Raw genomic sequence first — 27704 nt, 5'->3', positions numbered from 1 at the left:
TTAATTATAACTTTTAATATATTAAAATTAAAGCTATCTAAAGACCCCTACCTCTTTATAAATAATAAGCTTATTTTATTAATATATATTAATAACTTTATCCTTACCTATTTTAAAGAGGATAAAGTATATATAAATAAATTTAGTAAAGCACTAAATAATATTTATTAAATATATAAAATAAAACTTAAATAGTTTCTTAATATATAGATCTATAAAGACTATATTAATTAAAAACTTTAGCTATATTAAGATATTTATATTATAATAATTATTATAAAGTATAAGCTTCTTAATTATAAACTACTATAGATGCTAGTATTAGTTAATTATTTAATTAAGAATATAAAGATTATAATATAAAACTAGATATAATATTATTAAGAATTAATAAGATTACTTATTTATATAATAATTATTATAAGAGTAGAATTAGCCTAGATTATAAATAAATTAAGAGAATTTCTATTAAATCTATTAGCTAAGTATATTAAAGCTATAGAATAGGTAATTCTATATTTATATAAAATAAGATTCTTAATTATTTACTATAGATACTTAATAAAGAGTCTTATAAATAATCTATTAATTAGCTAAATACTTATAGATTATCTAGTATTTATATATATAAATAATATAGTATATATAAATAATAATAACTATAAAAGTATATAAGAATATATCTATCTATTATATAGAGGACCTATAGATTAAAAGATATTAAAATAATAAACTATAATATAGTTAGTATTATACTTTAATTTTTTATTCACTTGATATATCTGGCCTGACTAATGTTAGATATGCTGGGTAGTGTGTGAATCATATAGGAATATGATACTATTAGACCTGAATACATATAGGATTTGTTAAACTACATTTAGTCAGCCTGGTGATATTATTAAAATATCCTGGCGATCAAACTGACCTGTGATGCATGAAATAAGTGGTATTCATCTATCCCTTGTCTATCTGAAGCTTGGCAATGGGCCAGTCCAAACGTCGGCGGTATGAAGAGCTCTTGGCAATCAAATCACGCAGTTATTGGCATGCCGATCAGGAACTACCTTAAACCCATCCCCTGATAGAATCATTCTTCTGCTTCCAAGCAATGCTATTCCCAAATACTGCCATTTCTCCGATGACTTTCCTGCTCTGTCGGACCCTACTTTTCCTCCGTGCCAAGATCCCCACACTCCTTCATCCTCGCGTACGCAGCGTGACGTGGACATAGAGTAGAATCTATGCCTTTATGGTGTTACCCCTCACTCCCCACAAAGTTAATATAATGTATAAGTTATAGTGTAGTAAATGTGTATAATGGTAACTTCATTCCACTTGTACTTCTATACTATAGCTTACTTCTATACTATAGCTTACTTCTATACTATAGCTTACTTCTATACTATAGCTTGTCAAGCTTACATTCACTATGAATCTATTGATCCTGGCTACCGCAGCAGCGGCAGCAGCGGCAGCAGCAACGCTGGACGATGTATGCACCGCAGCATACGCCGAGGCAGCCCTGCCAGTCGACGGCATCGTGACGGGCGTGACGTTCAACGTCTCCTCCGTGACCACGACGGCAATGACCAACGTCTCCGTCTCGGGCGCCGATTTCCCCTCGGGCGTCATCGACTACTGCGCCGTGAGCTTCAGCTACGCCCACCAGAACGCCGGCGACGAGGTCCTGCTGGAGTTCTGGATGCCGGCCCCGGCAGCCTTCCAGAACCGCTATCTCTCCACCGGCGGCGGCGCCTTTGCCATCAACTCGGGCAACAACTCGCTGCCCGGCGGCGTGCTGTACGGAGCCGTCAGCGGCATCACCGACGGCGGCTTCGGCAGCTTCACCAACGAGCTGGACGACGTGTTCCCCCTGGGCAACGGCACGGCCAACTGGCCTCCGCTGTTCATGTTTGGCTACCAGGCGCACTACGAGATGACGATCATCGGCAAGGCGCTGACCAAGGCCTTCTACAACCTGACCGACGACGACAAGCTGTACGCCTACTACCAGGGCTGCTCCGAGGGCGGCCGCGAGGGCTGGTCCCAGCTGCAGCGCTATACAGACTGGGACGGCGCCGTGGTGGGCGCCCCCGCGCTGCGCTTCTCGCAGCAACAGATCAACCACATGTACTCGGCCGTCGTGGAGAAGACGCTGGACTACTTCCCGGCGCCCTGCGAGCTGGAGCAGATCATGAAGGAGACCATCACCGCCTGCGACCCGCTGGACGGCCGCGTCGACGGCGTCGTGGCCCGCACCGACCTGTGCATGCTGCACTTCAACCTGAGCTCGCTGGTGGGCGTCGCATACGCCTGCAACGCCACGGACTCGCTGCTGGGCGGCGCGGAGCCGGCGCAGAACGGCAGCATCACGGCCCAAGGCGTCGCCGTCGCGCAGGCCATCTACAACGGGCTGCACAACTCGGCCGGCGAGCGCGTCTACCTCTCCTACCAGATCGGCACCTCCTTCGACGACGCGACGACCGTGTACAACAGCACGACGGGCGAATGGGCCATGGACACGGGCGTCAACGGCGGCACCGAGTGGATAGCCCGCTTCATCCAGCTGCTCGACACCTCCTCGCTCGACTGGGCCGACTTCACCTACGACGATCTCGCCGAGTACATGTACACCGGCTGGCAGATGTACGAGGATAGCCTGCAGACCACCTGGCCCGATCTCTCGCACATCCGCGACGCCGACATCAAGATCCTGCACTTCCACGGCGAGTCCGACCCCAGCATCCCCGCCGCCTCGTCGGTGCATTTCCACGAATCCGTGCGCCAGATCGTCTACCCGGGCCTCGGCTTCAACGAAAGCTCCGCCGCCCTGGCCGACTGGTACCGTCTCTATCTCATCCCGGGCGCTGCCCACTGCGCCATCAACCCCTACCAGCCCGACGGGCCCTGGCCCATGACCCAGCTGTTGACCCTCATCCAGTGGGTTGAGGACGGCGTGGTGCCGGTCACCCTCAACGGCACCATCTCTACTACCGACGAGCAGATGGATATCTGTGCCTGGCCCTTGCGGCCCTTGTGGGTCAATTCCACGCTGGAATGTGTCTATGACCAGGCCTCGATTGATACCTGGATGTATACCTTTCCGGCTTATGACATGCCTGTTTATTGATATACTGCATATTACTACAACCCCAATTGATCTGTCACTTTGGCGTCCATGTGAATATTGTAATGTCTATCAATCATTGCTCGGACTGGTCATTTTCTCAGTCCGTGACAGGGAATCCCCAGCTCTTGACTCTCGTAGCTGGAGCTTCAATTCCCGTTGTTCCGATTGACAGGCGAGCTCTTTTATGTCCCTAGATTTAAGGAAGAAGATAATCCAAGTGCTAAGCGGGCAATACTAGGCCATAAGATAATAAATACTAACCTCATGCCTAGGACTCAGGTGTTTATGTGTAAAGATTAAAAATATATTCATTTATATACTATTATAGCAGAATTTGATATACTTTTCTCTCTATATAGTTAGAAGATTCCAACATTGGCTAACAGTTCACTATCCACTGAACCACCCTGCAGAAGAGTGACATGGGAAGCATATAGGCGAGATGGTATCTCGTTCAACCCCAGGAGACTCGTCTAGGCAAAATTCACTTCAAGGACCCAGGCGAATAGAAACATCACCTCGACAGTCGTAAGTTGCCAACTGACTACTTTTCCATACAAAGCTAAATCCAGCCCAATAGCATAGGGGTAAGGGGGAAACTAGAAATATGAGAATGACATCAATACTTGAAATGAGTCTATGGATATATATATAGTGGTGACATCTTATACAAAACAGCACTTATATGTCTTAATTATGTGGCTTTCAAAGTCTAAAATATTTAAATAGTCTTGATAGTTTTTGCCCACACTGTCTAGAACATTCATGCCATCACTGAGGAGATATTGTTCACCTAACCTCCAGTTACACCAGTTTCATTAGCCACTGGTATGTTGCTAGATGAGACGAAAGATGGAGATTAGCCAAGTGTGTCCAGCTAGTGCACTTGGAAAGATCCAGCTGCAAGTTGATCTTGTAATTAAGCCATTGTAAGTTAGATAATATATATAGAAATATAAGGAATAGTATAGAGAGACTTGGTATTTATAATGCTGTATATCAAGTCTACTATTCCTCAGCGTTATTCACTAGTATACTATGATACTATTTATATAGACTAGTTAATTCTATCTGCTATAATTTGACAACCTGAAAGAATACTCCAGGTGTATTCAAGTGCTTAAGGATTGTGTCTGTTATCTCCAGTAGACCTGAATATTATGGCTTGATGGTAGATAATTTAATAGCTTATGGCAAAGGTATTTACTTGCTGCAGTATATAGAACGATCTAGTAGGAATACTTCAACTGTAATGTGTTCCACAGTTTTAATCAAAAGAGTACAAGACTCAACGCTTGAATACTTGCTGTCGCAAGCTGACAGGAAGTACTCAATCTTTGCATAGCATACTTATTACTATGCATAAATCCAATAGCCATATGCCTTATGTTGGGCTCTACTGAGCACGCGTTTATTCCATTCGACCAGAATACGACACCCACATTCTAGATAAACAGTTCTTATTTGCCTCACTTAGCAATCCTGGTGGCTTGTTCCCTCGCTTATTTTGCCTTCACCTTCACCGCATCTTCCAGCCTGATAGCATGTATTAGCAGCAGCTATTCTATAACATATCACTATAGCACTTATATTAATACTTATCATTAATATAATATTTATATAATTCACTATAATTAATACTCTAAATTATATCACTATATACTATATACTATATACTATATACTATATACTACATACATCTCTAGCAAACAATCCCAGGCTAGACCATGGTCTTCCGTCCTAGGGTGCTCAGACCTCGTGGTTTTCTGGGGTAGAGTGTGGGGTAGACAGCCACCTCTCCACCTCCTCCACCTCCACACTATCCCAACGCCTTCACTCCACACTCCTCCTCCTCCTCCTCCTCTTCCTCCTCCTCCACCTCCTCCACACTCCCAACGCTAAGCTACGTAGTATGCTCAATTTCTGGCAACGCTGTGTCCAAAATGAAATCCCTCAGGACTGCCAAGAGCATACGCGGCTGTGGGTACGGTGGATGTGGACCTGTGGGCCACTCTGTAACACCCACATCCCCACCAATCCCTAGAGTATAAAGACCCGAACACAGGAGGACGGAAATATCCAACCCATCCTCAAGCCTTTCTCTCTCTCTTCCGTGAAAAATGCGCGCTCTTCTCGCTGCTCTCAGCCTGGCGGCGCTGGGTGCCGCGGCGCCCGCCAAACGATCCATCGATTCGGTCTGCACCGAGGAATACGTCAAGGCGGCGCTGCCGCTGGACGCGATGACGGGCTTGACGCTCAACAGCTCGTCGGTGGTGGTCAGCATCACCAAGAACTACACGGCGGCGAGCTCGGACTTCTATCCCAGCGCGACGTTCGACTACTGCGGCGTGGAGTTTGCGTACTCGCACAACGGGCTCGAGGACGACGAGGTGCTGCTGATGTTCTGGCTGCCTGCACCGTCGGCCTTCCGCAACCGGTACCTGTCGACCGGCGGGGGGTCCATGTCCATCAACTCGGGCAACGGCACGTTGCCCGCGGGGGTGATGAACGGAGCCGTGGCCGCCGCGACGGACGGCGGATTCGGCAGCTTCGGGGCCAACGAAGACGACGTGTTCCTGCTGGCCAACGGGACGATCAACTACGAGGCGCTGTACATGTTCGGGTACAAGGCGCACCACGAGATGAGCGTGATCGGCAAGGCGTTTACGCGCAACTTCTTCCAGATGAGCGCCTCCGCCAAGCTGTACGCGTACTATCTGGCGTGCTCCGAGGGCGGGCGCGAGGGATGGAGCCAGATCCAGCGGTACGACGACTGGGACGGGGCGGTGGTGGGCGCGCCGGCGTTCCGGTATGGGTTCCAGCAGGTGCAGCATCTGTGGAGCGACATGGTCGAGAAGGAGATGGACTACTACCCGCCGCCGTGCGAGCTGCAGAAGATCATGAACATGACGCTGGCGGCGTGCGACGGGCTCGACGGGCGCGTCGACGGGGTGGTCTCTCGGACGGACCTGTGCGGCCTGGAATACAACCTCACCTCCACGATCGGCGAGCCGTACTACTGCGCCTCGGCGAGCAGCTCGAGCTTCACGCGGCGCCAGGTCGGGGGCACGACGTACCCGGCGCAGAACGGCACGGTGACGGCGCAGGGGGTGGCCGTCGCGCAGGCGATCGTCGACGGGATGAAGGACTCGCAGGGGCGCCAGGTCTATCTCTCCTACCAGCCGGCCAGCCCCTTCTCGGACGCCGAGGCGGCGTACGACGCCGACACGGACTCGTGGGAGCTGAACGTGTCGGCGATCAGCGCCGACTGGGTGGAGCGCTATCTCCGCCTGCTGGACTCGATGACGCTGTCGCTGGCCAACGCGACGGCCGACACGCTCAAGGAATGGATCTACCAGGGCTGGCAGCGGTACGAGGACGTGCTGCAGACGACCTGGCCGGACCTGTCGGTCTGGCACGCCGCCGGGGGCAAGGTCATCCACATCCACGGCGAGAGCGACTCGAGCGTGCCCTCGGCCTCGTCGGTGCGGTACTGGGAGTCGGTGCGCAGCACCATGTACCCGGGGCTGTCGTACTCGGAGGGCGCCAACGAGCTGAACGACTGGTATCGGCTGTTCCTGGTGCCTGGCGCCGGCCACTGTGGCCCGTCGACGCAGCAGCCCAACGGGCCCTTCCCGCAGACGACGCTGGAGGTGCTGATCGAGTGGGTGGAAGCCAACAAGACGCCGACGACGCTGCCGGCGACGACGCTGTCGGGGGCCTACGAGGGCGAGGCCTGGGAGCTGTGTGCGTGGCCGCTGCGGCCGTTGTGGAAGGGGGAGACGTTTGAGTGCGTGTACGACCAGGCCAGCATCGATACCTGGCACTGGGATCTGGACAGCTGGGACATGCCTGTTTATTGACGACTATAGTAGTAGTTTACTATACTCTATACTATATACTATACTATACTATATACTGTACTATATACTCGTACTGTAACTGCTATAACTGCTATACTATAACTATTTATATTATAACTACTGCTATACTATATACTATACCATACTGCTCTATATACTATAATTACTATTATAACTTATTATAACTGCTATACTACTATGGCTACTATAATACTATAATACTCTCTACTATATACTATACTACGTACTATATACAATGACCTCGGCATTGATCCTTGTTCTGTGACCTTGTTCTGCCGATCTGTGGGGTTGTGGGTTCTATACTCTATCCCCAACATGAACGCGTATGCCTGTCGGAGAGTTGGCGATCCCGAGGTTGATCCCCACGATGGCTTCATCACTTTTACTTCCGGCGCTTGATCTGTATCCGGGCCGCGTAATGTCTTGCGTGGTGGTGAGTATAAAGCTGGATGTACTCCATGTACACTCAGAATACAATCAACCAACCCATTCACCATCATGTTTCTCCTTCTCTTTGTCGCCGCGGCGGCCGCCGTCTCGCTCGAGTCGGTCTGCCAGAGCGACTACATCCAGTCGCGGCTGCCCGCCGACGACTTCATCATGGGCGTCTCCCTGAACGCCGACTCGGTGCAGGCCAACGCCGTCTACAACGCCTCGGTCAGCGACTCGACCGACTATCCCGACGCGACGTTTGACTACTGCAACGTCACCTTCTCCTACACCCACGCCGGCCTCAACGACACGGTCAACCTGTGGTACTGGCTGCCCGCCCCCGACAAGTTCGCCCACCGCTATCTGTCCACGGGCGGCAGCGGCTACGCCATCAACACGCTCGACACGGAGCTGCCCTCGGGCATCATCTACGGCGCCGCCTCGGGCTGCACCGACGGCGGCTTTGGCGGCTTCACCGAGGCCCTGGACGACGTCTTCCCGGTCAAGAACGGCACCGCCAACCTGGAGGCCCTGTACATGTTCGGCTACGAGGCCATCCACGAGCTGACCCAGCTGGGCAAGGAGTTCACCTCGCTCTTCTTCAACGCCACCGACGACAAGGTCTACGCCTACTACCAGTCCTGCTCCGAGGGCGGCCGCGACGGCTGGAGCCAGGTCCAGCGCTTTGGCGACCAGTTTGACGGCGTCATCACCGGCGCCCCCGCCATGCGCTACTCCTTCCAGCAGCTCGTCCATCTGGTCTCGCCGCTGATCGAGCAGAACCTCAACTATGCGCCGCCCCCCTGCGAGCTGGAGCTGATTGTCAACGAGACCATCGCCTTCTGCGATCCCCTCGACGGCCGCACCGACGGCGTCATCGCCCGCTCCGATCTCTGCCGCCTGCATTTCAACATGTCCTCCGTCATCGGCAAGCCCTATTACTGCTCCGGCGACGCCTCCGAGGGCGGCTCCCCCCCGACCAAGAAGGCCAAACGCCAGTCCGTCAGCCCCAGCCCGGCCCAGAACGGCACCGTCACGGCGCTGGGCGTCGAGGTCGCCCAGCAGATCATCGACGGCCTCAAGGACTCGCAGGGCCGCCAGGTCTATCTCTCCTACCAGATCGGCGCCTCGTTCGAGGACGCCGAGACGGCCTACGACGACACCACCGACACCTGGGAGGTCAGCGCCGACCAGATCGGCACCGAGTTCGTCTCGCGCTTCCTCTTCCTCGAGGACACCTCCGACCTGGCCGACTTTGCCAACGTCACCAACGACATCGTCAAGGACTGGATGTATGAGGGCTGGACCCGCTACCTCGACTCCCTGCACACCACCTGGCCCGACCTGACCCCCTTCCACGCCAACGGCGGCAAGATCATCCATTACCATGGTGAAGCCGACAACAGCGTGCCCACCGCCTCCTCCGTGCACTACTACGAGTCCGTCCGCAGCGTCATGTACCAGTATCTGTCGTACAACGAGAGCATCGAGGCCCTCAACGACTGGTACCGTCTCTTCATCGTCCCGGGCGCCGCCCACTGCTCCACCAACGACCTCATGCCCAACGGGCCCTTCCCGCGCACAAACCTCGCCACCCTCATCGACTGGGTCGAGAACGGCGTCGAGCCCGTCACCCTCAATGCAACCGTCATGTCCGGCGACTACGAGGGCGAGCAGTGGCAGCTTTGCGCCTGGCCCCTGCGGCCCATCTGGAGCCAAAACGGCACCGTCATGGACTGCGAGTACGACCAGGCGTCCATCAATACCTGGCTGTGGGACTTTGATGCCTTCCCCATCACTGTCTGGTGATTGTGCTTCTTCTCTCATTGTACATAACACTCTCTGTCGGAATTTATTATCCTCCGAGCATTCAAGGTTCAGCCACAGGCCCACCACTGTGGGGTACGAGTGCCACATACGTAGTGTAGATCAACGGAGTATAGAGTACGTAGTACGTAATCTTAAGAGCCACCCTTACTTCATGCAGGAGTCAATAGGTACATAGGTCATACTTTAGCCTATAATTGAAACTGATCATCTCTATACTTTCATGAGCTACCAAGACTAGGTTTCACCATCTATTGGCATCAGTTGATCTCAGTGAGGCATTAGCAGTAAGGAGTCTAGTTTTTCAGTTTAACAAATTACCTAGAAAATATGCCTTACATGATCAAGTGATAATCCCGACAATCTTATGATTTCCAGTCGTCTACAGGTGGCGATGGCTAACTTGGAGTTGGTTATGTGTACTTTGATTCTGGCACTACTATTATTATTCTTAGGATTATCCATGGCATATAACTAAATGGCTTTCTAGTATAACAGGGTCTAATAAATATAAACTTATTTACTGAATACTTATATATAAAGAGAGGATAAACTTTATTAACTACCTCCTATATGATGATACCATTAAAGTAATACTGCTAACTAGGATAAAAAGAAGAAGCTAGAGCCCAAGATAAATTTAACAAGGCATCTAAAATATCATAATCGCGCCGGCGGGAATCGAACCTGCAACACCAGCAAAAAGATGTGGTCCCAGTGGGGGTCGAACCCACGACTTTGGCGTTATTAGCACCACACTCTAACCAACTGAGTTATGGGACCGTATGGACGAGGCTGCCGGAATTGAACATTAGGAACTGTTACTTTGTTGCTTAAGCTTTACCCTCCTATAGGCAGTCAACCAGGTAATATTATATAGACTTAGTCTGGCTTAGTTAAAGTATCTAAATAAGTGTTATGCACTATAGGGAATAATCCTGTCAGCTATATATGTCTACCACTCTAGAAACCTTTAGTGACACACAGTAAATAATAATAAGTTGACTATATATTTTTATCTGACTATTCTATGGCTGAAAGTGATGGGTCATGCGCCACGGCTCGCATAAAATTGCCAGGAAACTACTCCATGCTAGATGAATAATCTTACAGCTGGTCAGTGACAGCCACTTGTCGTCAGCCCTTCAGCTGGAGAAGATGCAAGATAAAATCGGTGAATGGAGGCGAAGCAGAGAGGGGAAACACATAAGATGCCTCGGTTTCGGGTTCTCCCCAGCTCAAATCTCTCATCTCTCAACTTGAACAAAGAGTCTCTCAATAAAGACCTTTTCTAAAAACAGAAGAAAGTATCCCCAAGCATGGAGTTTGCCAGTAAGTCAGATTACATGCCAGAGGGAATGGAAGTACTATGACTTACACAAGGATTGCAGAGGTCACCGCCGTGGAGTTGTTGACACCGCATGTCCCCTTGACCAACCTTGGGATCCAGGATGATCCTGACTGGAACCCCGAGAGGTTTACCCTCTGGCATGCCGGCAAGCCTCTGGAAACTACGCCCGCCACCATCAAAATGGATGCTGCCGAGCGTCCCATGTTACAGTTGTCCCTGCTGGCGAGGCCTGTCTCTTGGGATCCCAAGGAAGAATGGTGCGTCTGCGGAGAATTGGTGTACTCCAAGCCATCAGTGCCCACAAAATCATTCCTTCTGCAAAGCAAGGCCTTCAAGATGAGCCCCAGAACACCCAACGGGCCCGGGGGCCGCATGTTCACGGTGCAGATGGAAGTCCCTGCTGTGACGGGGCCCGCCCGGGAGATTCCCTGGGGATTCAAAGGCGTGGTCAAGTGGCATATGGTGAAGAAGAACGATCTCGCTGCTTATCATGCCGGGAGCGAAGGGGAGTTTCCCTTGGGCGAATCTGAGCTAGAACTGTACGCCATCGTTGATGAGATCGCCGACGTCTATGCCAACATGAATATCCCCGTGCTCCTGTTGCAACTGATCCTGCTGCCGGTGGTTTATCAGGGCTTCAACAAGCGGTTGGACTGGGCGAACTGGGTGGTGAGAATGGTCCACGCATCCCGAGCCGACAAGAGTGGCCTGTTGACCATCCCGGCGGAGGAACGCATCCACAGTTGCAAGTATGATACCGGATCGGGAGCGAGCCGGTTTGCTCGGGCTGGTGGAGGCTTCCACCTGGAAGGTTGGTTGTCCCAGCGCCACAACGGCGAAAGCAAGATCAACTGTTACGACCAGGCCCACTTCCTGTGCCTCTGCCTCAACCTGGGCTTCCCTTACCGGCTCAACAAGTCCCTGAAGAAAGAAGACGACAAGAGCAATGAGAACTATACAGTAGCCATCTACTGGAAGGGCGGGCTGGATGGAGATGGCCTGCCTCGCTTTGGGTACAGCAAACGGGGTCACCTCGTTGGCTGGGGAATGACGAATGATCCCTTATTCAGTGGCCATAAGCGGGCGATAGATGACTGCTTGGACGACGATGTGGATCGCTCCGAGTTTTCCAACCACAAGTGGGTTTCCATCCGTCGGTCCGATCTCAAACGAAAGGATGCAGACAATCGGTACGCGGCGGATGCATGCGCATTGTCGGAAATCGTCTGGATCAACAAGTACCTGGAGACCGCCATTGACTCGGCGACGACAGCAGCAACGGGCAGAGCCGGGTATGAGGACTGGGAAATAGGGACAGTGAGCTTCCGCGACTGGAAAAAGCAGCTCGAGCTGCCCAAGGGGACGGAATGGCCGCAGACATGGCCGTCAATTCTATACCCCATAACCGACATTAGCCCCTTGGGAAGCCATGGACGTGAACTGAAAGCCGATTGGAAAGATACGAAACCTGTTCCTTCCAATGTGGCCGATAAACTGAAGATGCTTCGCAGCCAGGGTGATATTCCTTGTGCCGGGTTCCCCGCGTATCGATTGTTTGAGGAGCTCAAAAATGCCGTCGCCCGGTCCATTCCTGGAGGTTGGTGGGATCTTCCCACTGCCGATACTGATGAGAATATCACGAGAATCAAATATGTCTTTCAACTTCGCCGCGATGACCATGGATCTTGGGTTAATATGATCGAGTGTCAGATCACAATCTTGGACAGTTCCCAATCCGCGATGAGGGAAGTCGAGCACGAACTGTTAAATATGACTAGGATACCCAATAACGGCGATATCAAGTTTCCGGAAGTCCAGGGCGCCGATCTCTCACTTTTGTTTCATGACTCCGTCTCACGCTGGGATATTCTGCTGTTCGGGAACATCGTGATGCAAATCTCGGCGCGTAAACCGAATGGAAAGATACCGTATGGATTGGATGATACTCAAATGGACAATCTGCGAAAGAGTATCGCAGACTTCTACCGAAACAACAAGAGGGAAATCCCAAAGACAGGGCCAAATCTCGACTTCTCCGATGCCAAAATGCCTAGCGAGGTGTTGATGTGCACCCCTCACAAGATTGTCTTCAAGGTATGCATGCTTGATGCCTCCTGACAAAGGCCACGTTCAACGGGTATAAGCTGCTAACTGGTAATGACATAGAACCCGGGCTTTGCACTCATGTATGCCTATTCCAAGAATGCGGTAAGCGATAATTTGTCTTTTTCATATAGTTACCTTGCCTTTAGTATTCGGCCTGATTGGAGTTGTTCAGGAACTCCGCGTCGAGCAGCCCATCCCGGATAATACAAACAAGCCGACGACATGGAGACTCAATTTCTTGGCCAAAAAGCTTGGGAATGATACCAAGCAGTCCTCGGAAGAGGCGATTTCCTTCTTCACGGCCGACGAAGAGACTTATCATCCCCGAACGACCACCTGGAAATTGAATATCCAACACCAGTACCAGCCCCGGCAGGTGGAGATCCTCAGTGCCGCCTGGGATGGTGCAGACAGCACCGAGGAGGTCCGGAACGCGTTTCAAGATGGCGACAACGTGCACATCTATTGGAAACCCGAGCCGCCCCTGACAAGTATAAAAACTAGAGAAAAGATTCAAAAATCTCTTTCTGTGTTGCATCGAGTGGGCGCTGAGCTCCGCATCTTTGTGTGCAAGCAAAGCGCGTTCGAGCACTACCTGAGGATGGGAGATATCAGCCAACTGCGCGATTTCGAATATTTGCCAAGTCCCGGAGACAGTTTATACTCCAACAAGTTCAGCTATTGCAAAGTTGTGAGTCCACTTCCGAAGCCCGCCGACCTCAATGCCGAGATTCTGGCCATTGTGTACGGCTCGAAGGAAATTCGTGACCCAAAGGCCTACAAATATTGTTACAGCTGCCTGCGAGATGGAAAGCCGATTCACTGGGTGAGATTAAACTTTTTCGATACTCGGAATGAGGTGGTCAAGCCAGCGGTGATCTATTACACTACCGATGGGCGAAGGACTGTCAGACAAATCGGTGGTTTTGAGAACTCGATGACCATGTGGAATCTTTAATTCATTATAAGCAGTCAAGAGGGACTTACCTATGCAGAATAAATACATTGATGATCAATTTTGCTTGGCTCACAACTCATATTTTGCTACTTCGATAGGGTTTCTAGGACATCCACGACGTTCCAATGCGGACAGACTCGCCAAGGAGAGGTGAGGAGTTATATTGAATTGGTAAATACTTGCTTGGAAGCTCGGTGTAGAAGCACCTAGAAAGCGAATCGTCACCCCAGTCAGTACTCTGATGGTTCAGTCTTGCAGGAGGAGTTGCCAAACCATCCCATTTCCACAACAACAGGCCTATACAGGAGCTGTCGTGAGGTTGTCGATCCAGAAGTAGCTGGAAGATCTCTTTCAGGAATAGGGCAGCCACCATAATCAGGCAGTCCGTCCAGAACTAGTATCTCAATAACACCCCAGGCTCTGATCATCTTCAAGCAATTGTCTGATCCTCTAGGTATCCCCCTTTTGAATCGATTGATGGAGCTCAGGCAGTTTTTCGACCTAGGAGAAAGAAATCCCAGTCAGCAGGGATCGAGACAATACACTACACTGTGGCTTACCGACTGTTCCATGAAGCGATGGACTCGACAATTCCGGGGATAAACACGGGAGAGCTCTTTGCTCTACGCGAAACGGAAAGATTGTGGTTGACGGAGAGAGTAGGAGAAGAAAGAAGGTGTGCAGGCAGCAGCAGAGTGAAGTTATCACGAGTCACTGTTGCTGCCTGAGGCTGGTGTGTTTCTGCCCCAGGCAGACACTGGACCTGCCAAAACCGGCAGGAGCCCATCATTGCCTCAACTTCGTCTTCTCCCAATTTCCTCTCCTCCTCTCCCCTCTTCCCCGGCCCTCGCAGTGAGTTTCGTCCCTTGCTAAATCCTGAATTCCGTCACGATCCTTGTCGCACCACCTATCTCCAGTTCTGAAATGTTTTCAATGACCGAGGTGATCAAAACGGTGGATGTGAGTATCCTGGACTCCCCAGTCTCCTCAGCGAACGACCTTCACTCATTCAATCCAAAGTTTGGTCCAGTTCCTGTAGCCACTGAGACTCTCGGCTTATTCTATCGCAACGCAATCAACGAGACTCAAGCAGCACACCACAAACTTCCTCGGTTCGCCATTTTGGCCTTCAAGTTCAAGTCAGACGACGGCGCCGGGCGGTTTGATATGGACTTTGGCGTTAGTCCCGTCCTATCTAGTCAAGAGACACCCTCACTGACAATCTGCTGGGAATGTATAGCTCCATGCCACCGATGAGACCACTGTCGAACAACGCGTCACCTGTTTTGTCAATGGCATCAATTCGATCTCGGCCCAGGATAAATTTGAAGGGTTGAACTTGGAGATTCGGGTGACTTTCCAGATCGAAGCCGACAAGTGAAACCAAGCGGAGACAGGTGAACAAGGTCGGCGGTGAGGCTATTTTCTACAATTCTTGAGAGCAATCAGCCAGTACGACGGGTATCTGTAGGGCTCAATGGCACTTCAGTGGAATCAGAACCTAGAACAAGGGGTCCTTCATCTACTGTTTTGTTCTCTTATCCATCGTATTAAGAATAGGCTGTAAAAATCCGTCTTTCGTGCTTGCCATCGCAAAGTTAAATGAAGTCATTGCCAACGGACACTGAACAATCATAGAATTTGCGGAGCCTCTTAGGAGTAGTCAGGGACTCGGTTGCAAAGTGCTAGTGGACAAAATCGATATACAGTCTTCTGACAAGTCTCTCGGTAACTCTGGAAGGGCTTTTCTAAACAAATAAACGAGATTTAAAGCTTGAATTATGAATAGAGCGTGCCTAATACGCTCCTTAGAAGGGTTGGTGAGACCGGAATACTTGGACGACATGACAAGCATCGAAAGTTCACGAGTCGCGACAGAATCAAGTACCCTAGACAATCACTTTCCACAGTTCATCAGAGTATACTAGAATGAGTTGAACAGGCCACTTTGCCTATACTGTGGTATATCCCACCTAAACCGTTAGCAGGGCATGATTAGAATGGATACAGGGCTAGTATTTTTCAATTCACTCGCAATCTCAACCATACTAGTGCATCTGCATGTCGCATCACAGCTTAGGCTTTCTGCATCCCAACTTTATGCAAGTGCTATCTTAGACTCGCTGCAATATCGGGCCGTTTATCTCACTGCATTGTCTCAGCCCCAATGGCGTCAATCAGCGACAATCAAGCCGGGGTAGTTGGTCTAGAACTTGGAACATGATAAAAGCCTCGACTGGGTAGGGCTTACGGCATGCCTACGGGGATCTGATAACGCAAAAACAAGATGGCCAACCTGGCACCTCCCTTTGTGGCCGTGGAGGGAGTCCCCAACTTTCGCGATCTAGGCGGCCATCCATGCCACCCTCCCAGCACCCTCTCAGCAGAACAGCAGCAAGGATCCTGGTGTATACGACCGGGCTTCCTGTTTCGCTCCGCGCAGCCGTCCCAGATCACCGTCGCCGGGGTGGAGACGCTGACCAAGACTCTCAGGATCAGCGCCGTATTCGACTTTCGCTCCGAGACGGAGATTCAGTTGGTGGCCTCACGGTACCCCGATTCGCTGCTTTGCATCCCGGGGACCACCCGATACGCCATCCCTGTTTTCGAGGAGGAGGGCGATTATTCTCCAATCTCACTGGCCAAGCGATACGGCACAGCCCAGACGGTGACTACTGCTGCTGCTACCAGCGGGTTTGTCAAAGCATACGAGGAGATAGCGCTCCAGGCGGCCCGGACGGGGAGTTTCCGATCTGTCATGCTGCAGATCCTTCAGGAGCCAGACCATCCAATCCTCTTCCACTGCACGCTCGGAAAGGACCGTACGGGGGTCTTTGCTGCCCTGCTTCTCAAGCTGTGCGGGGTCGCCGACGAGGAAGTGGTCGCCGAATACGCACTCACCACCATTGGAATCGGCGCATGGCGTAAGCACTTGATTCAGCGGCTGCTGCAGAGGGGCGACGCGGCCACTCACGAGCAGGCAGAAGCTATCGTGGCCAGTGATCCGGGGGATATGCGGGGTTTCTTGGCGGACGTGGTGGACACCAAGTTTGGGGGCGCGCAGCGGTACTTTGTCGACCAGTGTGGACTTTCAGAGAGTGAGGTTGATTCTATTGTGGCCAGCCTGGTAGTTTCAGTGAATTAAGCCTAGCATTGCAATCTGGGGCCAAAAATCTTATGGCAATCGTAGTCAAGACTATCGAAACAAACAAAAAAAGAAGCCAGCTGAATCAATCAAGAGACATGCGGGCGAGGATTCTTCTAAACTCATGGTTCTTCTGGAAACCCTGCTGCTCAAACTGCTCTATCAATTCCATGGCTTGAGCTTTCAGCTCTCTGACGAAATCCCGCGTATACTGGAATGTATTGGTTGTTTCCATGTAGGCAAGCGCATGGCGTTTGATGTCGTCCTCTTCGGGTTTCTGCTTGAGAATGTTGATGAGTTGTCGATTACCGGGATTGGCCCGGATGCTGTGGATAATGGGGAAGGAGAACTTTCCCTCAGTGAGGTCCTCGCACAAACCCTTGTTGTGGGTGTACGTGGTCGACTGGAGGTTCAGGTAGTCGTCGCAGATCTGGAAAATGACCCCCAGCAGACGCACGAGAGGAACAAAATCTACTTGAACACTGCTCTCTGCTTGCATGAGTTGCACAGCAAGACAAAACAGGCCCCCGGTCTTGTTGGCAACCATGTCGAGGTATTCTTCCTCCGTAGGACAGATCTGGGAGTCTCGCCAGAAAAGGTCCATGCCCTGACCGCGATGCAGGTGAATCAGGGAATCGACGTAGATAGACACCGCCTGGGGGTTTCTCAGGCTCTCAATCTCACGTAGAGCGAGGAAGTAGACATAGTTCCCCGAGTTGAAGGTCTGGGCTGTACCGAAGATCCGATGCGCAGTAGGCAGCCCTCGGCGCAAGTTCGAGTTGTCTTCAATATCATCCACAAGCAGAGATGCTGTGTGCAGCATACTGACGACCTTGTCTACCACCTCTAAGCTCGTGCCGGGAATCTGAAGCCACGTGTTGAAGGCATGGATGAACTGCGAGCGTATCCCCTTCCCAGGCATGGTTTCGAGATATTCAAACGGCCCGAGGAGGATCTGTTCCTGTTCCATGGTCCATGCTGGCGGTCGGCAGTGTCTACCGGTATCGGCGACCGGGAGAGGAGACTTATCGCTTTCCACACCGTCGATCTTGGGTTGGAAGCCGTTAGGTGCCTGCACCTGGCCGTTGGTGGAGCTGTCCACAACTTCCTCGATCTCTACCTTCACTCCATTCAACTTGGCGGAAACGCCGTTCACCTGGACAGATTCCGGCTCTTCTTCAAGCAGGTTGGCGGCCTTTTTCAAGGCGGCTAGAGTATAGGCTTCAGATAGAACTTCGGACCCGTAGGTGACCTTTTCCACCCACAACCGATCAATACCATCCCCGCAATCCAGCGAGGCAAGATACGCACTCCCCCTGACAATTGCTGTTCGGATAGCCTGACGCGTCTCCCTGGACGCCTCGAGAGGCACCGCATACGCTAGAGTCAGCACTGCATATGCTGTCTCCTCTCTGGACCCTCTCGCCCCCCACGATCCGGTTGTATTCTGCTGATTGACAAGGCAGGCTACCATCTCACTCAGCAGCCCTGGTAACTCCGTCGCGACCAGCTCATTCGACAGCGACTGCACCCCCCCCTGGTGCCAGAGATCCCATAGCCTCGCGACAGCCTGAGCCATCAGCATCCAGGAGTAGAATGGACTCAAATTCTGTTTGTTTCCCCTCGTGTCAGCTTTTCTGTGGTAATCACCCAACGCAGCCAGACAGCCCTTCACTCACCCATTTGTCTCGTACGTTCAACTGACTGTTTCGAAACTGCGTGTACAGGAAACGACTGGCCTTGTCGATCTGCGCCGTGTACCTCTCCACCTCTGTAGCATTGACCAACGCCAGCAGTACGTTGCAGTTGGCCGAGAAGCTGGGATCTCGCTCGTGAGGATACGTGCGGAAGTGGTGACGCGTCTCGAACGCGTCCAGCATGGGGTCACATGACACCTCCCGGTCGAGAAGGCGCAACGTCAGGATTGTTTTGGCCGTGTCGTCTGCATCAGCACCCACGCCTGGCAGGAAGCCGACGGTGCCTCCCTGTGCGGTGAATGAGGAAGCCAGGTAAGCACATGCTTTGGAGACGGGAGCTGACGTGTCTGGCTGTAGATCGAAGCCGGCGCCGAGGAGAGTCGAGAGCCCCCAGGTCAGCTCGAAGATGGTGGAGGGGAAGGCGCTGGGCACTCCGCCCGACCCGTGGCCTGCGGCACAGTGGAGGACGTGGCGGAGGTACTGCTCGCAGTCATCGTCCCAGTGAGAGGAGTACATGAGAAAGGCTGCGGTGGAGGAAGGGGAGGCCATGAAGGAGCCCTGGATCTTGTGGTGGGCCAGACGGTCAAAGTCGATGGACCCGATGAAAGCTTCGAGAGAGTGCACAGCGGGAGTCTGCACGGGGAGATAAAGGTACTCGGGCTGGAAGCGGGCAAGCTTTTCCTGGCGGATGGAAAACAGGCGGTCGCGGCCGGGGAAGGTGAAGCAGACGCCCTCCGCCGCGAGGTAGTCTAGCAAGGCGGGAACAAGAAGCTCGAAGCCGACGTGGACGGTGCCGTCGACCTCCCATCTGTCGAGCTGTGTCTGGAGAGCAGCTGTGGCGCGGTCAATGCGCTCAATGAGTGGCTCCACGGGGGTCCCCTGCATCTGGTACGGGCTGTTGAGGTGCCTCTTCAGCGCCAGGAGCGATGCGGCTGTGTTGAGAATACCGTCGATGGAAGAGGCGTACGCGATCCAGCTGCCATCGTCGTGTTGGTGCTGCAGGAGATACTCGAAGCACTCTGGGAACAGCCAGAAAGTCTCCCCGTCGACTGTCTTACTGACCATCGACACCCACGCGGTGTCATAGATAGCCGGGCTCATGAATCCTGATCCATACGGGCTGTCTATCTGTTCAGTCAGCCGGGCAACCAAGCCCTCTGCAGACTGCTGGAGGAATGCTGTGTCCATTGTGTGTGCTCTTTCATCTATACGACTGAAGTCGGGCGAGGGCATGGCTCTGTTCTAACAGTAGGCCTTTTTTATACTGTCGCAGACAACTTCCCTCCTTCTGGATAATGAGACGCCTGACTGGCTAAAGCGATACGACTGGCCCTCCTCTCAGCTGCAACGGTGGCGGCCATGTTCCCCCAAAAGGAAAGATAAACACCCCTGTCTATGCTATCTATGACCCCTCAACAGTGAAGCTGGACCAGCCTGAGGCGTGCAAGGCTCACGTCAGCCTTGACAGCTCCTCACCCTGTTCACCCCAAAGCACGCATCTCAACTCGATTCAACCCGTTTATCTTGGCGTTGTCAGCTGTGGCATGTGATATCCCCGATAAATCCCCAAGGCTGCCTTGCCAAGATTGACTGCAAAGTAATCCATTCCCCTGGTTGGCTGGATCGCTCTCTGCAGAATACGAGCACTCTATCTGCTTCGCCGTATCCCGCAGCGGATAGACCCGCACAGGCAGGAAGCTGCATATGGTTTTAAGATGTAATTATTACCTAGTACACGTTTTTGCATACTGCTCGTATTTCCTCTATCCAGAGGTATTACCGAGCACTTCCCCCGCTTTGGTCGATGGCGAGCATGGTATTTAAGGCCTGGATGAAGGTGTGTTGGACGTGATACTCCTGGCTTATGAGTGTACGACATTCTGAGAAGCTCCAATAGGGTGTTCATTTTCACGGTACATCATGATGCCAAGTGCTGTTCTGTCCAGCCTATCTTTTCCTCAGGGAGTGGGATTGGTATTGGCTATGGTATTATATCCCGACCGTGAGAGGAAAATGGTGATATTAATAGTGTTGACAGCTGGTCGCGTATATGACTGGCGTGGCCATCTACCGGATCTACTTCCACCCACTGTCCAAGTATCCCGGGCCCAAGTTGGCCGCTGCAACCCGTCTGTGGTGGTTACGTCAACAGCTGAGCGGACGCTTCCCGTTCGTAGTGCACGAGCTGCATCTACAGTACGGCGATATTGTGCGGATTGCACCGACGGAGCTCTCCTTCACGGGTGCCGACGCCTGGAAGGAGATCTATGGCTTCCGCAACGGGTTGCCCGAGAACCGCAAGGATCCTGGCGAGAACACAGACGCAGATAAAGCACATCCGACCATTATCAATGCTGACCGCAAGACCCACGGAGATCTACGGAAGTTGCTTTCCAACGCCTTCTCCGACAAGGTGCTCCGGGGACAAGAGCCGGTGTTGCTGCATTATATTGATCTGCTAATCCAGCGTCTCCAGGAGGTGGCAGACAAGAGAGAGCCAGTTGATATTGTCCGATGGTTTAACGTGGGTGTTCTTCCTTGGTTGTTTTCTCCTTGATGCTCTCTGCTGAAGACATGTCGATGCAGTATGTCACATTCGATATCATCGGCCACCTGGCCTTTTACGAACCGTTCGATTGCCTCCAGAACACCGAGTACCACCCATGGATGTCAATGATCTTCAACGCGATCGTGTACGTGCACTATATCCGCAGTCTACAGCGGTTCATCGATATCCGGTCGATTATCCTGGCGCTGATGCCCGCCCGCATCGTGAAACGGCGCGCGTGGCATATCGGCCTGGTGGAGGAGAAGGTGAAACGGCGGCAGCAGCGCCATCCGGACTATATCGACTTCATGAGCCATCTGCTGCAGGCAGAAGAAAAGGGCCATCTCACCCTCCCGGATCTGGTGGCCAACGCCAACCTCATGGTTATCGCCGGCAGCGAGACGACTGCCACAATCCTGTCGGGAACAGTATATTACCTGTGCACGCATCCACGCGTGATGAGCAAGTTGGTGGAAGAAGTGCGGACTGCATTCCAGGCCAGTCATGAGATCAACATCTCGCGCATCAGCCAGCTCAAGTACATCAACGCCGTCCTCGATGAATCGTTCCGCCTGTATCCACCTGCCGCAGGGAGTCACCCACGCATCACTCCGCCTGAGGGGGCGCGCATTCTAGGTCAATGGCTTCCAGGAAATGTATATTGCTCTAATTATAAGATCGAACACCACTGGCTTTTTGATGCTAATCATGGTAGACCTCCATGGGCATGGCCCAGTACGCTGTCTTTCGCTCCCCGGCCAACTTTAAGGACCCCGATCGGTATCTCCCTGAACGATGGCTCGATACAGATGGGCCCTATGCCAACGATCGACGTGAAGCACTGCAGCCGTTTTCTTTTGGGCCACGCAACTGCATCGGACGGAAGTAAGTTTTTTCTCTAGCAAAGGGGGAACTGTATTGTGTGGTAAAAAGCTAACGATCAGCCTGGCGAACATCGAGATGCGACTCATTCTGGCGAAGATTCTGTGGCATTTCGATATCGAATTGATGCCAGAATGTCGCCACTGGCCGCAGGAGCAGTACATCTACACTTCGTGGGAGAAGATTCCGCTCAAAGTTCGTATTACGAGTAGATAAGGTAAATACTGTACTTACCAAGTTCAAATACCACAAACGAATACGCCGTATGATAACAAGGGAGTAGATGCATTGCAGTAGTATAAATAGCGTTTATCCTTCGACTCTCAATGCTATCTCAGTGAAAATAATTATGGCTGCCTGGATCATCATTGTCGGCTGTGTCTTCCATGCCGTTTTGTGGAAGTCTACCAGATGGCCTACCCTATTGTCTATTCCTCTCACACTGTTTGTTCTTCTGGTGTGGAAGGTTCTTCTCTGGCCATTCGTCTTTAGTCCCCTGCGTCGATTGCCAGAGCCAAAGGTGAGAATTATTTTATATCTGAAAATTGTGTCTTTCTAACGCATCAAGGGCGGCCATCTCCTCACCGGCCACACACATCTCGTCCCCAATGAACGATCGGGAATGCCTCACGACGAATGGATCAACGAGATACCAGACGTCCCACTCGTGCGCTACCGGATGCGCTGGAACAAGGAGGTCGTGTTTGTGACGAGTGCGCCAACTCTGGCGGAGGTCCTCGTGCAGAAGAACTACGAGTTCAGCAAGCCGGCGAGTCTGCGACGGGGGTTAGGACGGATTCTCGGCGTGGGATTGATTGTCGCCGAAGGACAGGAGCACAAGGTAGGACTTGCTTCATTGCCCATATCGAAAACGATATTCAGTTAATTTCCAGACACAACGCAAACTGCTGATGCCGGCGTTCTCCCACCGACACGTCAAGAACCTGTACCCTGTCTTCTGGGAGCAGGCATGTCGGCTCGTCGAGGTGCTGGAGGAGGAAACTGGAAAGACAGGACAGGCTACATTGGACATCACAGACTGGCTGGCGCGCGCGACGCTGGATATCCTCGGCGTAGCAGGGCTGGGCGAGGCCTTTGACACGCTGCACCATCCAGACCACGAGATCTGCACCGCGTACCGGGGAGTGTTTGAGCAGCGACGCCCTGCAGGAAGAATAGCGCTGCTCTTGATGATGGCTCGTCATGTATTGAGCCCCGTGCTGCCTCAGCGAGACCCTATCAGCGTCGCAACGGAGACCTTGACGGGGGTTGCGCGGCGATTGATCGCCAACAAGACAAGGCAGACCGGTGCCTCTGCCTCTGGAGGGAAAGATATCATCTCTGTTGCCCTCTCGTCCGGCCAGTTCACAGACCGCATGCTCGAGAACCATCTGCTCACTTTCCTGGCTGCAGGACACGAAACCACCGCCACGACGCTGACGTGGGCCGTGTACGCGTTATGCCTATACCCAAAGGTACAAGAGCGATTACGGGAAGAACTGCGTCAGAGTCTTCCCATGCAGGACTCTGCCGTCACTGCCGAGTCCCTGGACACCCTTCCCTATCTGCAGGCCGTGTGTAATGAAGTGTTGCGCGTGTACCCCCCCGCAGGACTCACACGACGCATCGCCGTGCGCGATACTCTCGTCCAGGGCCAATTCATCCCCGCCGGTACCGAGTTAGCGATCGTGCTGCGCGCGACTAACCTCTCGACTCGGCTCTGGGGTGCCGATGCGCGAGAGTTCCGCCCAGAGCGTTGGCTAAAGACACCCTCTGGCGGCGGCAGTACATCCAACTATGCGTTTATGACGTTTCTGCACGGTCCGCGGTCGTGTATTGGACAGGGGTTTGCGCGCGGGGAGTTTGCGTGTCTCCTGGCAGCGCTGGTGCGGGCGTTTACCATTGAGTTGGCCGAGGATGGACCCATCGTCATCGAGACGGGGCTTACTTCTAGACCGAGGGGAGGGTTGAAAGTACGTTTAACGCATGTATGATATATTTGCATGTAATCGGTCGTGTCTACCTGGTCACCGTGAGGTTCTTCATCACATCCTTGCCGAAATCTTGTAGGGCGACGCGCGTCCAGTCCGGCAACGCTCTCATCCACGCCGACATCCCTGAAGAAGAGGGGATGGAGACATTCTGGCTCTCGCCACTCCATACCACTTGCGCTACACCCTCTGCGACGGCTTCTGCAGACAGCAGTTCGATCCCTGGGGGCATCTGGATCCCTGCGAACATGGCCGTCGAGACCGCCGAGGGGGCCACGCACGAGACTCGAACGGCACGCGCGGCTGTGGCTGCGTGGTGTCGCAGTTCGGTGTGCACTCCCTCGTAGACAGCCAGAGCCGCTGACTTGGTCGCGGCATAGGCTGTGATGCCCGCCGTGGCGAGGTGGGCAGTCTGCGACGCCATAATCACCAGATGGCCGTGGTTTCGCGAGACCATGTCCGGGACGAACGTCTTGATCGTCCAGATCAGACCGAGGCTGTTGACGGAGAATATCCTAGCTGATCAGTTTCTGTCTCTCAGATCGTTTTCAAAATGCATCATACTGTTCGACATCTCTCTCCGTGGCCTGGAGGAGAGGTCTCCCACGACAGATTCCCGCATTCGCTATCACACAGGTTGGCGCTCCGACTTCCCTATACAGCGTCAGTATAGATAGAAACAGTGCTTGGAATCCTACCTCCGGATTATCTCTGCTGCAGCCTGTAGATCTGCATACTGCGTGATATCGCAACGGTAGTAATGCAGGTTTTCAGGCGGATCAAAGCTCAACGGCAGGATATCCAAGATGACGACTGTCGTCTTTCTCCCGGCGAGAAGCCGTGCCGTCGCTGCACCGATCCCGTTCGATCCGCCTGTTATCACGACGATCTCCTTGTTCCAGTCGAAGCTGGCTGGTGTTGCGTTGTTCAGGGCGCGGCGGCTGAAGAACCGGTTCGTACGGTATATCAGCCAGGGAAGGGGGAGTGCGCAGAGAAAGTAGAAAGGCAACATTGGTGTGAATATGTAGATGTTAAACAGTAGAAGCTGGCAGGCTGCTGACTTTATAGTTGGCTGGGGTATTATACTCGTATCGAAATGGTTTTTTTCAATCTTGCCGTCCTCCGGTCCACCAGTACGGAGTATATTCTAGTAATAATTGAAATGATATATTTAATACTAGAAGCTTATAAAGTAGTCTCTGTAATCATACAATGACCACTCTAGGATCAGTCTATTGAGCCCTCTATACTTTGTTTATCTTATCCCCTATAGGCAAGTATCTATTAAACATAATAATAAAATATTATAGTAAGATAAGTATAATAGTACTCTGAGGAACATTAATAATCTGTTGCACTGCAGGCGGTGGCTATAGGCAGAAGTAATAGAAGCATACACTACTTGTTGCAGGAAAGGATGACCTTGAGGCTGCCAATCAGGATGATTTGCGTATATTTACACTGTCACCTGACTAGTTAAGCCTAATATAGTTAATATTATACTCTAATTTTTTATTTACTTAATATATCTGGCCTAACTAATGTTAAATATGCTAAGTAGTATATAAATTATATAGAAATATAATACTATTAGCCTTAAATATATATAGGATTTATTAAAGTTATAAGCCTAATTAACTCTTAATTATTATTATATTTATTTATAAGCTTTAAAGATCTATTAAAGATATAAAACTATTATATTAATAATACTACTAAGTTAAAATAATATTTATAAACCTATACTATATATATAGACTATTAATATACTACTAATAAGCTAAAGATAATAAGCATTCTAGATAAGATATTAGATAATATAAAGATATTAGTTTTATTAAGGAATAATATAGATTAATATCTTTAGTATAACTATAAAGCCTTATAAATTATTATAGATTTATATAATATCTAGGATTATATTAATTTAGATAATAATATAGAACTAGAGCTGCTAATAGCTCTAGATATTATAGATTATAATAAAGAGGTATAATTATTTAGGGACCTAAAGGGATACTAACTAATTATATATATTAAAGCTAATAAAAAGTATTATTATAAGTAAAAGAAATATAAATAATTAAAGATAAGGATCTCTTATATCTTAAGCTATATATTTTAGTATATATAGACTAATCTCCTAACTATTATAGCTAATAATAATATTATAAAGAGGATGATTAAGTAGTTATAAATATATTTAATATTAATAAAGATATACTATAAAGCTAAGTTAATAAATTAATAAAGAAATATTAATAATAAATATATATTAAAGACTAATCTAAATAAATAATTAAATAGTTAAAAATCTATATATTATAATTATAAAAATATAAGGATTAGAGCTGTTATAAATAAGGTATAGCTAATACTATAGTTCTTAAGCTATATTAATTAACTTTATAAAGACTATATATTAAATATAGAGTTAAAGCTTTAATATAAAGACCTATAAATAATAATTATTACTAAATTATTAATAGATTTTTAATAATATTTTATAATATAATTAAGTAAGTATACTAACTCTATAAATATAGTATTTATAATATATAAAGGATAAAATAAAAATAAATAAAAGAAGACTAAAAAGAAGGCTAATAAGAATTAAACTTAAGGGTCTTATAAGCTAAAAAAAAGGGATAAATATATATATAGTAAATAATATCTATTTAATATATATTTATATATTAATAAGTATATCTAGAAGCTAGAATAGAAACTAGATAATATTATTATAAAGAGATTTAAATAAGTAGAGAAGAGAATCCTTATACTAAAAAGTATTATAAATAAGGCCTATAAGAAGGTAAATAAGCTCTATATAAAGAGAGGAGAGATATATAATACTAATATTATTTATTAAATATATAATATTTATAATATATATATTTAATTTAATAAGGATAAGTATATAATTAAGAGCTCTATAATAAGCTAAGCTATTAATATAAATAATATATATATTTAATAAAAAGTAGATAGACTATTTAATATAAATAGTATTATAAGATATATATTAAGTAATAGCTATATCCTAGATTTAGGTGCAAGTATATATATCTATAATAACTAATCTAGATTTATTATATATATACTAGTTAATAATATATTATAGACTAGTATAAAGTATAGCCTATATAAAAGAATAAATATAATTATAATATATCTTAAGATAGTTAATAGATATTAAACCTCTCTAGATCTTAAAGATATAACTTATACCCTAAGATTCTATATAAATCTTATATTATATAAGTAATTAAAAGAGAAAGAATTATATTAAGATAATTTAAATATATAACTTATAAATAGACTAATTAATATTTATATTATTTAAAATAAGTATAATTAATTTATACTTAAATATAATAAACTATAAATTATATTTATAATAGATATAATATTCTAAATTATAATAATAGTTATAATTAATAATAAGAAGGTTATAAGTAAAGATTTATAAAGATTATAAAAACCCTTAATAATAAAGAAAACTATAAAAAGATAATATAGATAATATAGCTATATTAAATATAACACCTTAAAGTATCTTATAGGTGCTATTAATAGTATTAAAATTATAAATAATATTAAGAAGTTAAAGAGTAAATATTATATTTATAGACTTATCTTTACCTTATAAAAAATATTAAGATAACTAATAATATATATAAATAGACTATTTAAATATATATACTTTAATCTTATTTAGATAATTATAAGCTATAATAGCCTAAATTA

At 49.0% G+C, this 27704-nt stretch overlaps 9 protein-coding genes and 1 non-coding gene across 10 annotated transcripts; 6 read left to right on the top strand and 4 right to left on the bottom strand.

Moving 5' to 3' along the window:
- The first annotated feature begins 1455 nt into the window (after nt 1-1455).
- ASPZODRAFT_137430 (hypothetical protein) lies at nt 1456-3384 on the top strand. Its single transcript, XM_022724314.1, has one exon. The coding sequence runs from the start codon at nt 1589-1591 to the stop codon at nt 3131-3133; it is 1545 nt and encodes a 514-aa protein (XP_022576708.1). The 5' UTR covers nt 1456-1588; the 3' UTR covers nt 3134-3384.
- A 1900-nt stretch (nt 3385-5284) lies between these two features.
- On the top strand, nt 5285-9316 carry ASPZODRAFT_125919 (hypothetical protein). The gene is made up of 2 exons (XM_022721452.1): nt 5285-6249; nt 8503-9316. Exons 1-2 carry the CDS (start codon nt 5374-5376, stop codon nt 9256-9258), a joined length of 1632 nt encoding a protein of 543 aa, XP_022576707.1. The 5' UTR covers nt 5285-5373; the 3' UTR covers nt 9259-9316.
- A 669-nt stretch (nt 9317-9985) lies between these two features.
- ASPZODRAFT_t178 lies at nt 9986-10059 on the bottom strand. The gene has a single exon. It is a non-coding gene; the product is annotated as a tRNA-Ile (tRNA).
- A 2751-nt stretch (nt 10060-12810) lies between these two features.
- Nucleotides 12811-13532, bottom strand: ASPZODRAFT_1503783 (hypothetical protein). The gene has a single exon (XM_022725614.1). It carries the CDS (start codon nt 13269-13271, stop codon nt 12876-12878), a length of 396 nt encoding a protein of 131 aa, XP_022576706.1. The 5' UTR covers nt 13272-13532; the 3' UTR covers nt 12811-12875.
- A 1092-nt stretch (nt 13533-14624) lies between these two features.
- Nucleotides 14625-15188, top strand: ASPZODRAFT_105615 (hypothetical protein; the record flags this gene model as incomplete). Its single annotated transcript, XM_022720911.1, has 2 exons — nt 14625-14870; nt 14932-15188. 2 exons carry the CDS (start codon nt 14625-14627, stop codon nt 15070-15072), a joined length of 387 nt encoding a protein of 128 aa, XP_022576705.1. The 3' UTR covers nt 15073-15188.
- A 790-nt stretch (nt 15189-15978) lies between these two features.
- Nucleotides 15979-16836, top strand: ASPZODRAFT_77467 (hypothetical protein; the record flags this gene model as incomplete). Its single annotated transcript, XM_022730175.1, has 1 exon — nt 15979-16836. The coding sequence occupies one exon, from the start codon at nt 15979-15981 to the stop codon at nt 16834-16836; it is 858 nt and encodes a 285-aa protein (XP_022576704.1).
- An 85-nt stretch (nt 16837-16921) lies between these two features.
- ASPZODRAFT_20693 (hypothetical protein) lies at nt 16922-19721 on the bottom strand (the record flags this gene model as incomplete). The annotated part of the gene is made up of 2 exons (XM_022727648.1): nt 16922-18445; nt 18516-19721. The coding sequence occupies 2 exons, from the start codon at nt 19719-19721 to the stop codon at nt 16922-16924; spliced, it is 2730 nt and encodes a 909-aa protein (XP_022576703.1).
- A 719-nt stretch (nt 19722-20440) lies between these two features.
- On the top strand, nt 20441-22227 carry ASPZODRAFT_1503734 (hypothetical protein). Its single transcript, XM_022725612.1, has 4 exons — nt 20441-21057; nt 21120-21737; nt 21797-21966; nt 22026-22227. The coding sequence occupies exons 1-4, from the start codon at nt 20584-20586 to the stop codon at nt 22177-22179; spliced, it is 1416 nt and encodes a 471-aa protein (XP_022576702.1). The 5' UTR covers nt 20441-20583; the 3' UTR covers nt 22180-22227.
- An 85-nt stretch (nt 22228-22312) lies between these two features.
- ASPZODRAFT_77483 (hypothetical protein) lies at nt 22313-23957 on the top strand (the record flags this gene model as incomplete). The annotated part of the gene is made up of 3 exons (XM_022730177.1): nt 22313-22483; nt 22532-22804; nt 22857-23957. The coding sequence occupies 3 exons, from the start codon at nt 22313-22315 to the stop codon at nt 23955-23957; spliced, it is 1545 nt and encodes a 514-aa protein (XP_022576701.1).
- On the bottom strand, nt 23659-24969 carry ASPZODRAFT_125899 (hypothetical protein; the record flags this gene model as incomplete). Its single annotated transcript, XM_022721450.1, has 3 exons — nt 23659-24469; nt 24519-24608; nt 24653-24969. The coding sequence occupies 3 exons, from the start codon at nt 24964-24966 to the stop codon at nt 23983-23985; spliced, it is 891 nt and encodes a 296-aa protein (XP_022576700.1). The 3' UTR covers nt 23659-23982.
- Nucleotides 24970-27704: the final 2735 nt, after the last annotated feature.

This window comes from Penicilliopsis zonata (assembly GCF_001890105.1).
Source record: "Penicilliopsis zonata CBS 506.65 unplaced genomic scaffold ASPZOscaffold_36, whole genome shotgun sequence".
NCBI classification, from domain to species: domain Eukaryota; kingdom Fungi; phylum Ascomycota; class Eurotiomycetes; order Eurotiales; family Aspergillaceae; genus Penicilliopsis; species Penicilliopsis zonata.
The sequence above is the reverse complement of the archived record's forward strand: the minus strand, read 5'-3'. Positions and strand labels throughout refer to the sequence as shown.

Bases quoted from the DNA above. Each gene is read 5' to 3' on its own strand.
- ASPZODRAFT_1503783 (XM_022725614.1), bottom strand. From the start codon at position 13,271: ATGCAACACAGAAAGAGATTTTTGAATCTTTTCTCTAGTTTTTATACT.
- ASPZODRAFT_1503734 (XM_022725612.1), top strand. From the start codon at position 20,584: ATGACTGGCGTGGCCATCTACCGGATCTACTTCCACCCACTGTCCAAG. The intron at 21,058-21,119 runs GTGGGTGTTCTT...ATGTCGATGCAG, and splicing joins ATATTGTCCGATGGTTTAAC to TATGTCACATTCGATATCAT. The intron at 21,967-22,025 runs GTAAGTTTTTTC...GCTAACGATCAG, and splicing joins CGCAACTGCATCGGACGGAA to CCTGGCGAACATCGAGATGC.
- ASPZODRAFT_137430 (XM_022724314.1), top strand. From the start codon at position 1,589: ATGACCAACGTCTCCGTCTCGGGCGCCGATTTCCCCTCGGGCGTCATC.
- ASPZODRAFT_125919 (XM_022721452.1), top strand. From the start codon at position 5,374: ATGACGGGCTTGACGCTCAACAGCTCGTCGGTGGTGGTCAGCATCACC. The intron at 6,250-8,502 runs GTCGCGCAGGCG...CTGGGCGTCGAG, and splicing joins TGACGGCGCAGGGGGTGGCC to GTCGCCCAGCAGATCATCGA.